The sequence below is a fragment of the Neophocaena asiaeorientalis genome, unplaced genomic scaffold, assembly GCF_003031525.2.
Source record: "Neophocaena asiaeorientalis asiaeorientalis breed wild unplaced genomic scaffold, Neophocaena_asiaeorientalis_V1.1 scaffold678, whole genome shotgun sequence".
Classification (NCBI taxonomy): domain Eukaryota; kingdom Metazoa; phylum Chordata; class Mammalia; order Artiodactyla; family Phocoenidae; genus Neophocaena; species Neophocaena asiaeorientalis.
In genome coordinates, this window is record NW_020175038.1 from 643,531 (window position 1) to 657,532 (window position 14,002).

Genomic DNA, 14,002 nt, shown 5'->3' on the forward strand with positions numbered 1-14,002 from the left:
ATTAAAAAAAAAAAAAAAAAAAACCAGAAGGAAAAAAAAAAAACAAGGACTAGTTCTTCACAGACAGTTTCAGAAGCACTGCTTTAAAACTCCTTGGGTAAGGATCTTTGGCTAGCGCCAAAATTGAGTTTGGAATGAAATTCAGTGGCAGCAGCTGGTTTATAACTTAGCAGAAAAGCTGCAAATTCCAACGTCTCTTAAAGTGTCTCTACAAAGAAAACATCAAAGAACTCTTACCAGGTTGTCATCCTTGATAGTGTGTCAAGGACCACCTGGAGAAAGGACCTCTGGGTCTCCATTACTGGGCCTGGGGGTAGGGGAAGATGGCAAATCAAACAGATCCAGAAAACACCCTCCTCAATTATTTCTACTCTGAGGCAGGAAACAGCCAGGGCAGCCAATGACTGCAAGAGGAGAGGGATGGTGTGAAGTGGCAGTGCTGAGGTAAGTCGGCAGAGTCCAAACACAACGGCCTCCCTTATGTAAGAAACCACAGCACAGCGCAGGCTGCCAGGGTGAAATAATGTGCCTCTGTGTGAGAGGGCCTGGGCGAGCTGCAGAGCCTGGGACGCACTTGGAGTTTATCTAAGCCATGTACACACGGTCTGTTAATGAGCATTTGGTCCCCAAAGTGGGCTCCCTGCTGATAAAAACCAGATGCAGGGCCAGCTGATCAAAGTGGCCTCCCTCCACACTGCCCACTGCCCGGACCACTATCTCACCATGTCTCCCGAGCCTTCCTGGCAGGCACCCCCTCCTTTAACGGACATTTGCCAGCTGAAAACACCGTGCCTTTCCAACTAGCTTCTTTCATGCTAATTAAATTAAAAGGTAGGGAAAGCAGGAGGGTTTGGAGACAGGGAGAGAGAGGAAAGAGATAAAGGGTGTTCTATTTGGATTTATGTGGCCCAGTTTTCGGTGGCCTTGGGTCACTAAAACACACAGACTGACGTGACATCTTTATGTCCAGTCTCATCTGCTGCAAGTTTTAGAAAGGCAATGCAGCAACTGGAAAAATAAGCCCTTGGGATCCCCAAATGAACTGTGCCCGATCCCTCTGTAAAGGAGGTTGAGAAGGTAAGGTTAGAAAGAGACAGTCAGCTGGATGCCATGAAAAAGCAGTCTAGCATGGCTCAGAAATGCCTTAGCAAAGGGGAGACAAGGTTCACAGTGTCTCCCAGGGCATGAGGACCCCTAGTGAGCAGGGAAGAGCATCCTGACCCTGTGAGAGATTCATACTTGAACCCAAAGCTAGACAACCTAGCCTAGTTAGTAACCCCTTAGGGTCTTGTTCTTGGGGAAAAAATGCAGTATTCCTGTCACAGTTCCTCTTTATTTGAGGCATCAAAGAAGCAGAAAACATTCATCCAGGTGGAGAAAAAAAAGATGGCATTTAAATCGATTCATTAATTCACTACAAGTATGTCTCGGGGGCCAACTTTGTGCCAGGCTTCTTGCCATCTTGGTGTTTACAGCCCAGCAGGGCAGAGAGACGCAAAACATGCAATTACACGTGTGAGAAGTTATAGTACACAGGGTGGTCTGACCTTGTCTACCGGGGATAGAAGAAGGATTCCCAGAGGAAGTGCTGATTAATCTGAGACTTGAAGATGGATAGAAAGTAATGGACAAAATGGTGAGGAAGGTTTCAGAAAGGGTAACCGGCATGGCAGAGGGTCCCAATTCCAGAGAAAGGGTGGTACATCTGTCAAACTAAAATAAGTTACAGCTATAGCTTAGAGAGCAAAGCAAAGAATGTCTTCCATGGAAGCCTTGAGGGGTAGATGAGGTCCTACACTGCAGGGCTTTTTAGGTCTTATTAAGATTTGAGAATTTATCCCTAAAGACAATAGGAAGCCATTGCAGCATTCTAAGTGGTGAAATGTCATGCTCGGAGTTTTATTTAAAAAGGTTAAAAGTGGTCCCCTGACTCCTGAATGCAAGATACCAGAAATAACAAATGTATATTAACGCATATACGTGGAATCTAGAAAATGGTACAGATGCACCTATTTGCAAAGCAGAAATAGAGACACAGATGTAGAGAACAAACATATGGACACCAAGGGGGGAAAGGCAGGGGTGGGGTGAACTGGGAGATTGGGATTGACATATACACACTACTATGTATAAAATAGGTAACTAATGAGAACCTGCTGTATAGCACAGAGACCTCTACTCAATGCTCTGTGGTGACCTAAATGGGAAGGAAAGCCAAAAAAAGAGGGGATATATGTATGCATATAGCTGATTCATTTTGCTGTACTGCAGAAACTAACACAACACTGTAAAGCATCTATACCCCAATTAAAAAAAAATTTTTTTTAATAAAAATAGAATAATTTCAGAAAAGTAAAAAAAAAAAAAAAAAGATACCAGGAAAAGAGGAATAACTCATCTTGTCTGAATCTCCTAAACTTGTAAATAAGCTAGGGCGGGGACGGTAGGTCTGTGAATTGGAAGGCTCACAGTGGAAAGTGCGCCCTTTCTGGCTTGCTGTCACAGAGCCGAGAACTGAAAGCCTGCCATCCTCACCGCCACACACTCAGCAGTGCCGTTGGCAATCTCCAGGCCCTGAGACAGCCCACAAAGTACCGGAGCTTCCAGTGGGCACCTGGAAGTCCATCTGGGCTGGAAAACTGGGTCTCGGTACCCTTCTCTGGACCACGATACATGTTCAAGTGGGGAGTGGCCTCCCCAGACCCACACACAGGGCCTCATCCCATTCTAAACGCTCCACGGAGAAGATGCTGTTCAAACTGTACTCAGGAAAAGCGTTTCAGCCTCTGGTTGGGTGGGGGTGGGGGGCAGGAGAACAGGCTTCTCAATCGCCAGACCTGATCAGAATAAAGGGTGTTTTCAAGGCCTGGAGTTTTCCAGCTGCCTGGAAACAGGAAGAGCCCAATCCAGGAGAACAGTAACCCTCACACACGCCATACATAAAGACGCGTTGAGCCATTAGCCCTAATTGCCTGTGACTGACACCGGGAGTGAAGCCCGCCCTCCAGGCATTTGCTCAGCTCAAAGCAAACAAACAGCTCCTGGAGCACCCGGGCAGCCATTTTCTCTCCTTTCTACCAAAATGATTCTGCCCTGCTCCCCCCAAATTATATACAGATTTCAAATTATAAACCAAACAAAGGTCTTTCAAGTATTCCTTACCACGTACTAAAGAGAAAAAAAAAAAAAAAAAAAAAAAAAAAAAAAAAAAAAAAAAAAAAAAAAAAAAAAAGAACGCCTCTGTAGGGAGGAGTTACACACAAGCAATGGCTTATGAATCTTTTCACAAAATCAAAAACTTCACAGAAGACTTTTTGGAGCCACCTCTCAATATCCCCAATTCTCTCCGGGTTTGAGGTATTAAAAACTATTTGCAATACTTTTCACGTGTTCACTGTGTTTTATTAAGAAATATAAGTTAAGTTGTGTGCCAAATGCTGGGGATCGCAAATGCCTTCGGATTTAGGATTTTTTGCTTAAACAACTGGGTTTTCTAAACTGGTTTAAGAACAATACAGAATGTTATACATCAAGCAAGAGACCATCCATCCTTCCCTTTTCCTTTGTGAATCACCCCACACCACCACCACCGGCCAGACCATGGTGACTGTGGTGATATGGACATTGGTTTTCTCAGTACCAACTGATAACCAGGATGGGCATTGGGACCACAACAGGACTGGCCCTGAAAGTGATCAGCAGTCCTTAGATAAGACTCTGTTTCCCAGTTCAGAACTGTTCTGTTCCTTTATGCTTCCTTCATACCCACTTAAAAAATATCATTCACCAGGTAAAACACCCACCATTGGGTGAGGGCTTCATATACACTGTCTTATTTGAGTCCCTTAACTTCCTGGGGAGATAGATATGCATGATTATTACCTCCACCTTACCGAGATGGTAAGTCACGCAGGCAAAGTCATAAAGGGTTGAGTGGGGAGTTAAACCCAGATCTACTTGATTCCCAGGTCCATGCTTTTAATCTCCACTCGCTTTTGGCCTACTGGGGCCGTCTTCTTGTCATTCAAGGCCTTCAGCATCAGATTTAATTCTGAACTAAAAGGTGGCTCCAAGAAAACCAGAAACCCGCGCTAACGTCAGCCCCGGCCATGGGAATAACGTACAGTAATATTCAGAGCCTGAAGTCCTCCATGGGCCATTGAGATAAAACGCAAGGGAGAAAAGCTGTTTTCTAGGCAGGATCCAGGCAAATCCAGTGATGCTGGAGGGCAAAATGAGCCCCTTGTTCCATAAAAGCCACATTCTTTGAGTCAAGCTGTGCATTTCAAGTCGCGGTATAAGGTACCATTGATTCTGCCCTAGATGATTTAGATCCTTTTCAAGATTTATGCAGAACGAGCAGTTCTCCCACACCTCCCTTGTTCCTATGCATGGCAGCCTCCCCAGAGACTACTAGCCAGCCACCAGGTAATAAATAACCACGTTGTTTCTACCCTGGTGAAGGAGCCTCAGTTGTTTTTTATTTCAGGGGGTGGGGAGGGAGGTGCTGCTGTGGGACAGAAGGCTACTCACCCAGCAGGCAGAGCATCAGGGGCCTGGGCAGCCACTGGGAGCTGCTGGGTACCCGAAGTGCTGGGCTCCTCTCCTTCCTCCGGCGTGGCCGTGGCAGGGAGTGTCGCGGTGGCGGGGTTGGGGACCGCACTCGATGCCGCAGCAGGCGGGGACACCACAGCAACAGCGGAGGGTCCTTCGGGGTCAGTGGCTGCAGCGGGTTCGTCATTCACTGAAAATACCGGAACCGTAGTTTAGAGATCAACTCAGCGTGTGTTCACATTCACCAGGTTCCTCACTTAACATGGTAACACAGTACCTACAAGGTGACTGTACATGTTACCTGGTGACGGCAAAAAGTTTTACAGAACATAACTTTGGAAAGGACAGCAAGTCAGTGAGGGCCTGCCAGAAGAACAGTGGGAGATGGAGCTGAAATAAATAGATTATTAAATATTACCTCTTTTATATAACTTCACTAAATTTTTCTAACATGCCATGGTTACGTTTACAGCGATAAAAGAGTAGCAGAAAAAATAATGTACCAGCACTAATATACCAGCACTAACTAATGTTAGTGCTACATGGAGCAAGGCCAAAGCCAAGTTCATAGGGTTGTATACTTTTCTTTGTCACTTGTCTGCTAGGCACAAATAGCACCTTCCTTCAAAAAGCTCCATACACACTAAGAGGTAGAAAACTTCCAATAATGTGCTTGTTCTTTTAAAGACTCATGCTCAAAGTGCGGGGCAAGGATTAACACCCTAGATGGAAAAGATGGGGCTGTGAGAGAAGGGACTTGTCTCCAAGGTAACAATAGACAAAGAGACAGAAGTGAGATAAGCTGATTCCTGAGTCTCCTCATTTTTCCATTCCTTTGACGATCACTCATGTTCACAAGGATCCCAAAGCACTGCAATATCCTCTCACTCAGAAAGGGATCAAATGCGGTTTCAAAGAATTAAAATTCTTTGAAAACGGATAAGCCATAAACAGAATTTTCTACATATGTGATTGCATATGTGTACATTTACACTAGAATTTCGTAGGAAAACTCCTTGGTTTAGCCTCATCTTCCTAATACAGAAACTCTTTTTGCAGTTCCCCTAACAAATGGGTATCCAGACTGAACATTTCTTCTGACAAACACCTTGCTACAGAGCCATTCCACTGTTGAACAGATGTAGCTGCCAGAAAGATTTTTCTTATGTTAAGCTGAATTCCACTAGATGGTTTCAGTCCCCACACCCCAAGCAATACAAAATAAGTATCCGGCCATCCTGTTTCTCATTCACCCTCTCTATTCCAGTAAAAGGCCTACTATTTCTTTAATGTCTCTAGGTTATTACTCTCTTCTTATGATCTGGCTGCCCTCTTGTAGATATTTTCTTCTATTGCCTCCCATTTCTAAATAATGGTATCATGAACTGAACATAATAAACAAGATACCATCAGACCAGCAGAGTCAGATTTCCAATATAAATGATATTAGTTATATTTATAGAACACCAGAATGCCAGCCAAAGTACACATCATTGCTTTTTGGATTATCACATTTAAGCCTCATACACAAGCCCATTTTACAGTTGAGGAAACTGAAGCTCGAAGAGGTTAAATAACCTGCCAAGGTCACAGGGCACCTAATTCACACCCCTGCTGTCTGCCTCCAGAGCCTGAACCCTCATTCACTACACTCTACTTCTCCCTCTCTGCGCATCCTCTAATGCAGCCCGGGATTATAATAACTCAGAAGCAACCACATGAGCCTGTCGGCTGACGTGAGACTGGTGGTCAGCTGAAACTAAAATTTCTTCACATGAGATGATGCCAAGCTTGATCTTAACAAACAGCAAGGAGCCTACGATTAATTTAAATAATCTGCTTTCTCTTCAGCATATAAAATATTGTCTGGCACACAGACTAAATTAGTTGTTTAATAAATGACTATATTTTATGCAACTGATGTTTCCTCAACATAAATGCAAGAATTTTTATTTATATTCCTAGTCTATCTCGGCTGAGTTAGTAAAACACAACAGATGTCAATTATTTTTATGCAAATCTATAAATTTTACTCAATTCCAATGAAAAAACCATCATGACATTTATGAGAACTAAATAAATTCATTCTAAAATTTATAAGTAAAACTAAACACAGAAGAATAGCCATAAAAATTCTAGAGACAAAGAGTCTTGTGTGCATGCGGTGGGGGAGAGGGGAGGAGATAGTTTTCTAAGGTATTAATTAACCCATATTATAAAGCTACAGTAACTAAAACAATGTGGCACTGATATATGAATAGGCAGATGTCGATTAAATAAATAAGATAGTTCAGAAACAGAATTAAATACACATTGGAATTAAGGAATTTAGTATATGACAAAGGTGACATCTTAAATTCCTGAAGAAAAGACAGAGTATTCAGTAAAAGGTACTGTGACAAGTGGGTAGTGTACTGGACAAAAACTGAGATATATTCCTACCTCACTCCTTACATCAAAATAAATTCCAGAGAGATCAGAGATTTTGACATAAAAAATGAAATCACAGAGGAACCAAAGAAAATGGAGAACAGTTTTATAATCTCAAAGTGGAAAAGACAGAATCTAAAAGTCATAAAGTATTGATGAATTCAACTACATTAAATTTTTTTTAAATCTAAATGGCAAAAAACCGCCATAAGCAAAATTAAAATCAAAAGAAAAACAACAAACTGGGAAAGATTATTATCAATTCATATTACAAACCAGTTGCTAATTTCTTTGATATGAAAAAAAGCCTCTACAAAACAGTAAGAAAGGGACTTCCCTGGTGGCGCAGTGCTTAAGAACCCACCTACCAATGCAGGAGACACGGGTTCGAGCCCTGGTCCAGGAAGATCCCACATGCCATGGAGCAACTGAGCCTGTGCGCCACAACTATTGAGCCTGTGCTCTACAGCCCAACAGCCACAACTACTGAGCCCACGTGTCACAACTACTGAAGCCCACGCGCCTAGAGCCCGTGCTCCACAATAAGAGAAGCCACCGCAATGAGAAGCCCACGCACAGAGACGAAGAGTTGCCCCCCCCTCGCCGCAGCTAGAGAAAGCCCACACAGCAATGAAAACCAAATGCAGCCAAAAATAAATTAATTAATTTAAAAAAAAACAGTAAGAAAAAGACCAAAAATATGCAGACACTTCACAGTTAAGGAAATACAAATTACCCCTAAACATATGAAAAGATGCTCAACCTCAATTATGAGACCAAAAAATGCAATTTAAGGCTATAATGAAATGCCATTTTTTAACCTATCACACTAGCAAGAGTGAAAAATATTCAACCACACTGATAAGAATGTAAGAAAAACTGGATTTTCACATACTGCTGGTAAGAGGAGAAACTGCTAGAACCTCTGTGGAGTGCAGCTGGGCAATACCAAAAATTTAAATACAATAATTGGGAGGTGGGGGGAAGCTTGGGTGGGTACAAAGAGAGGTCAGGGGGCCTACAGGTGAAATTAAAATGGCCATGAGTCAATAACAGTCAAAGCTGGGTGAGGGGTTCATTGTAATATTCCTTTTTACTTTTGTACATATTCAATGTCCGTGGCACAGATGGAGTGTGTACTCCCATCAGGAGAGGCACATAATGTCTGGTCATTTCTCTTTTGCAATGTTAGCAGCCATTGATGATTATTGCCTAAATCCACTAACTGGTAAAGAAACGAAAAATAGTAATATTCTAATTCTATCATGTCTCTAAAGAGAAATTTCCCCTATCAACTATCTGGTTACCTTGAGGTTCAGTTTGTAAAGAAAAGGCAAGAGAATTGCTTGAGTCTTTTCTTTCATTTACCAGTTTTCAGAAGAATGAGTTAATACTCTCATGTTCTCCAAAAACAAACAGTGAAATTTTGCTCTGTTTAAAAATCATTATGAGTTCTTGGACTTAAATATATTTAAAGCATTTCAATCTTTTGTGATTATTGTTCTTATTGAAACTAATATTGTCCCCATCTTTGGCTGGGGTTAGCAGAAGAGGGAAGGGCCAAAGATCTTCAAGTTGCCTTCAAGTTCTTTGGAAAAAATTCTAAGATAATTAATAAATGGGAAAGTGCAGAACAGCATATATATTGTGTTACCATTTGTGTGTGTATGTTCAAAGAATATGCTTGTATATTCAAAGAATATCTTGGAAAGAATCGTACAAAACACAACAGTGACTGCCTCTGGGGAGGGAAGGGGAAGCTGGAAGACCAGAATAGGAAGGAGACTTTCTTTACACTGTTTAAGCTTTCATACCATTAAAGTGTTGACAACATATATGTACTGCCTATTAAAAAATTTTTTATGAAATTTTCAACCAGGAAAAGAACAAAACCAGAGCCCTGTAGCATGCCAGTGGAAAAGACGGCCTAGTCAATACTATTTGGACCTGACCGTTCATGCCGCTGCAAATCTAGTTAGAAGGGTTCCCACCAGGACTGCATCTGTCCACAGAGCTTCCCAAGAGCCTTTGATTCACCAGAGTAGTTCATCTGTTTAAGAGCTTTGTGGTTTGTCGAGTTTAGATTTGGAAACTGAATGTGAAAGCCAGATATCCTAGCATTGAAACTTTATGGGTCCATGCTTAAATTCTCTGCTCTCAAAGACTCTGTATGTGTGTGCGTACGGGCATACCTCAGAGATATTGCAGGTTTGGTTCCAGACCACCACAATAAAGCAAATATCGCAATAAAGCAAGTTTTTTGGTTTTCTGGTGCGTGTAAGTTTTGTTTACACTATATTGCAGTCTATTAAGTGTACAATAATAGCATGATATCTTAAAATACAGTGTATACTTTATTGCTAAAATGCTAACCGTCATCTGAGTGAGTTGTAATCTTTTTGCTGGTGGAGAGTTTGAGATATTGCAAGAACTGGGGAATTCTCTGGTGGTCCAGTGGTAAGGACTCCGCACTTTCACTGCCGAGGGCCCAGGTCCAATCCCTGGTCAGGGAACTAAGGTCCCACAAGCCACACGGCATGGCCAAAAAAAAAAGAAACATTGCAAGAGTTACCAAAATATGACACAGAGACACGAAGTGAGCAAATGCTATTGGAAAAATGGTGCCGGCAGATTTGCTTGATGCAGGGTTGCCACAAACCTCCAATCTGTAAAAAAAAAAAAAAAAAAAAAAAAAGAAGAAGAAGAAAAAATGTAATATCTCTGAAGCACAATAAAGCAAAAAGAGATAAAACAAAGGTATGCCTGTATATACACACATGTTCTCAGAACATAAGGGCTTGAAACCTCAGAAGTAAATCCAAACCATTGCAGCTTACAGTCAGAAGAAACCAAAGTTCAGATAATTCAGTTACTGCGTCATGGTCACCCTGGTAAAAAAGTGACAGAGCGCCACACTTGAGCCATGAGTTCAAGTAGAGAGAAAAACTGGATTGACAAAGACGAGGAGTTACAATTTCATCATGCCTTAGAAAATTGCTGTATTTTACATTTAAGCTCTATTCAGTATAGCCAGTGTTCTCTATTAATCATAATTATTTGATGTACACAACTTATCTCCCCCAAAAGACAGCATCCTTCTTGAGAATGAGGGCAAATTTGTTTTCCTTCATTTTTTGCTACTTCCATTCTCTACCTACTACATTCTTGTCTCCACCCCTTTGCTCACTTCAGCCCTCCTTCCCTAGAGGCTCTCCCCACCACTTCAGCCCAGACGATCCCTTTGCAGAGCCCACAGCACCTGTGGCCTTGGCTACTCAACCTCGCAGCCCCTGTGACATCTGCTGTGTTGGTACTTGGCTGACTGGGGCTTTTCAGCTTCTTTCCCTGAAACAGACTATAGGGCAGAGGCCTTATTTCATACTTCTTCACACTGTCATAGCGCTTAGCAAAATGGCATTCGACAAATATTGATTGAATAAATACTCGTTTAATAGGCCTAATAATCTAGCAAAAGATATCTGAAATAAAACCGCCTCATATTTGGGTAACACTATCACTTGCAAAGCAGGTTCTTTTTAAATTTTTTAAATTTTGGAATAGTTTTAAATTTATAGAAAAATTACAAAGATAAGTACAAAGATAGCATGTCCTTCATCCATGCCCTTCATCCATGCTATTACTATCTTGCTGAACTATGGCACATTTGTCAAAACTAAAAAAATAACATTAGTATATTACTATTAATTAAATTCTAGAATTTATTTGGATTTCACCAGGTTTTCCACTAATGTCCTTTTACTATTCCAAGATCCAATCCAGGATCCCATGCTGCTTTTCACAAGTTCATTCTCATTAGCTCACTTATCCTCCTAATAACCCCATGAGGAAAGTAGTATTACTCCCATTTTACTGAAGGTAAAACCGAGGTTCCCAGAGGTACCACTCAGAGAGGTGCCCAGCAAGTAGCAGAACCAGCGCTCAAAACCAGAAGACTATTAAACAAAAACAATGGAAGGAGGTGGGAGGAGGAGAAATGAAGAGGGCTTAGATGGCTTTCCTGTGTGGGAAAGAAAAGCTGGGTACCAAGATGAGAGGGTAAATGGGATAAGGGGGTAAAATGGCTGATTTCTACAATTGTGGGTATTTCACAAGGTTCCCTCTGTGATGTTGGTTAAACATTCTAACTTTCTGAATCAGATATTCACTCAGGACTAAGACATATTCTAGTCACAGTTGGCCAAAAAAAGATCAGGAATTGGAAATTCTTTTTCTTAATCCTAGATAGGCTGCCAGCTCACTGTGTGTTCCAAGATCTTTAGGTGTGTGTGTGGTGTAGCACAGACTCTCACTGGACACACAGGTCTTTTCAGCCCCCTCACTCGGGCATGGAGAAGGCGACTGCCAACAATGGAAGCTTTTTAAACTGAAGATCAGCTCGTAACTTATGATACACGGTAAAGCAGTCGGTATCTCTCACCCATGAAACCCAAGCAATGACTTCCAATGCAATCGATCAACTCAGCTCTTCGAGGGAGCGGACCAAAACTAGAAAAATATTTCATAATTAGTATGACACAGGGTGGGTGAGGATTATATTTTTAAAAGCAATTAAATTAGATGGAAAAAAGAAGAAAAACTTAAAAATGGATAAAGCCATACCATGTCACCTGATGGGAAAGTTCAATCTTTCCTTGCTCAATATGTAGATTCATACAGTTTCCACTTACATTCCACCACGCTTCTAAGCATTCAAAGTCTGAAATTTGTTTTGAAAATGTATAAACTATCAAAAAATATCATGGAGAAAAAGCAATAAGGTAGGATTAACCCTTCCAGACATTAGAAAAACATCCTATAACATGTCTATAATCAAAATCACGCAAGACTGGCTCAAAACCAGAAATAAATGGGATAAGTAAAGAGTCCGGAAATGAATACTCACTGCATATAAGAATACAGTAAGTGATAAACACTGAGTAAAACCACAGAAAGAAAAAAAGTAATTAATGTTTACAGGATAACAGGACCCTGCTATAGAGAAAAATTAGTTGAAACCCAACTTTCATTATATTTATGAATGTATAGATACAGATAAACCAGTATAATTTCCAGTGGGATATTTTTAACATGAAAAAAAGTAAAACAGAAAATATTTATTCCATCTAGAGACAAGAGAATCTTTTCACTACTGAAGCAAAAGTTAAAATTATAAATATTTAAAAAATGCTCAGGCACAATTTTTTTTAAGTTTTTAACTCCGTTGCTACAAAAACCATAGAAAATGAGACAAAAGGCAAAACAATGATAGAGGGGGAAAACTTATAATCATACAAATAACAGATAAAACTTGTACCTAGATACTTCACACCCATTAGGACGGCTAGTATGGGAAAAACAAAACAAAACAAAACAAAACAACTAGAAAAAAACAAGTGTTGGCAAGGATATTAAAAAATTGGAATGCTCATTCACTGCTGGTGGGAAAAGACAGTACAGCTGTTCTGGAAAACAGTTCGAGGGTTCCTCAAACGCTAAACATAGAATTACCCTATGACCCATCAACTCTACTCCAAGGTATACAGCCAAAAGAATGGAAAGAACACACTCAAACAGATACTTGGACACCCATGTTCACAGCAGCATTCACAATAGCCAAGGAGTGGACACAACCCAAATGTCTATCAACAGATGAATGGATAAATTAAACATGGTAAAAACATACAAAAGAATATTATTCAGCCTGAAAAAGGAGTGAAACCCTGACCCATGCTACAACGTGGATGAATCTTGAAAACATTATGCTAAGTGAAATAAGCCAGGGACAAAAGGTACCTAGAATAAGCAAATTCATACAGACATAAAGCAGAACGAAGGTTACCAGGGGCTGGTGCTGGGGGGTAGGAGGAAGGGAGAATGTTTTTGTGTAAAAGGTACAGAGTTTCAGTTTGGGATGATGAAAAGGTTCTGGAAATGGATAGTGGTAAAGTTGCACGACACTGTGAATGTACTCAATGCTACTGAATCATACACTTAAAAATGGTTTATATGGTAAATTTTATGTTATGCGCATTTTACCACAATTTTATTAAAAACCTGTACTTAGACTATATAAATCTCTAAAATAAATATCTATAACTCCATGAGACAAATAACTGAACACCATGAAAAAAGTCGCTTAAGAGAAAAGCAACTGATAATTGTAGAAATGCAATGAGGTTAAAGGATGAGGTGGCACCCAATACCTGTTAGCAAAATGACAAACCAGTATTTACAAGGTCAAGGGAAAAATAAACCTCATATGCCATGAGGAAAATTTTACAGTGCCTTGGGATGTATGATTATTTCAAACCTTTTGGAAGGCACTCTGGTAACACACTTTAGATTTTTTAAATTTGCATCCTTTGACTCAAGAACTCCATTCTGGAAGAAACAAAGTTGTATGCAAAGAATGTTTGCATCAGGATTTTGTTTTACAAAAGGGAAATACACAAGGACTGCAAAATGGTTATATGAGTTATGGCATATTAACTGTGAAATAGTATGAGGCCACTAAAAAAAGGTAAACAAGAAGACCACTGATACATGAACACGTATAACAAAAATAATGAAATGGAAAAAAGAATATCTATTCACGCTGCATAATTATAACCATATGAAATTATTCTTAAAGACAAAAGCTAACTGAGAGCTTACTATGTCCCAGGCACTGTGCTAGACATGCTACATGTTTTATATAATTTATTCCTTATAACAATGCTATGAGATACATAATCTTGTCCTAATTTTATTAATGAGAAAACTAAGGCCCAACTAGTTCCTGGGTCTTACACACGTGCTATACACCGGGGGCAGAATCTGACTGCAGTCAATGTGACTCCCCACCTTACAGGCATGGAAATCACATTTAAGGGAGGAATGAGTGAGAGATGTAATTTTTTTTCGGGGGGGGCGGGTAAAGTTTTCAAGAAAAAATTAGAAAGTAAATCATTGCACACAAGTCTCTATAAAGTGCTATACCATTAGCCTAGTCCTTGATTCCACCACTTCTAAAACTCAG

General features: G+C 40.5%; 1 protein-coding gene across 1 annotated transcript in view; it reads right to left on the bottom strand.

The window, feature by feature from the left end:
• Positions 1–14,002, bottom strand: part of WWP2 (WW domain containing E3 ubiquitin protein ligase 2) — a 122,094-nt gene that overhangs the window by 43,278 nt on the left and 64,814 nt on the right. The window contains exon 7 of the mRNA XM_024763090.1: positions 4,534–4,744. Coding sequence (XP_024618858.1) covers positions 4,534–4,744 — 211 coding nt within the window. The remainder of the gene's footprint in view (positions 1–4,533; positions 4,745–14,002) is intronic.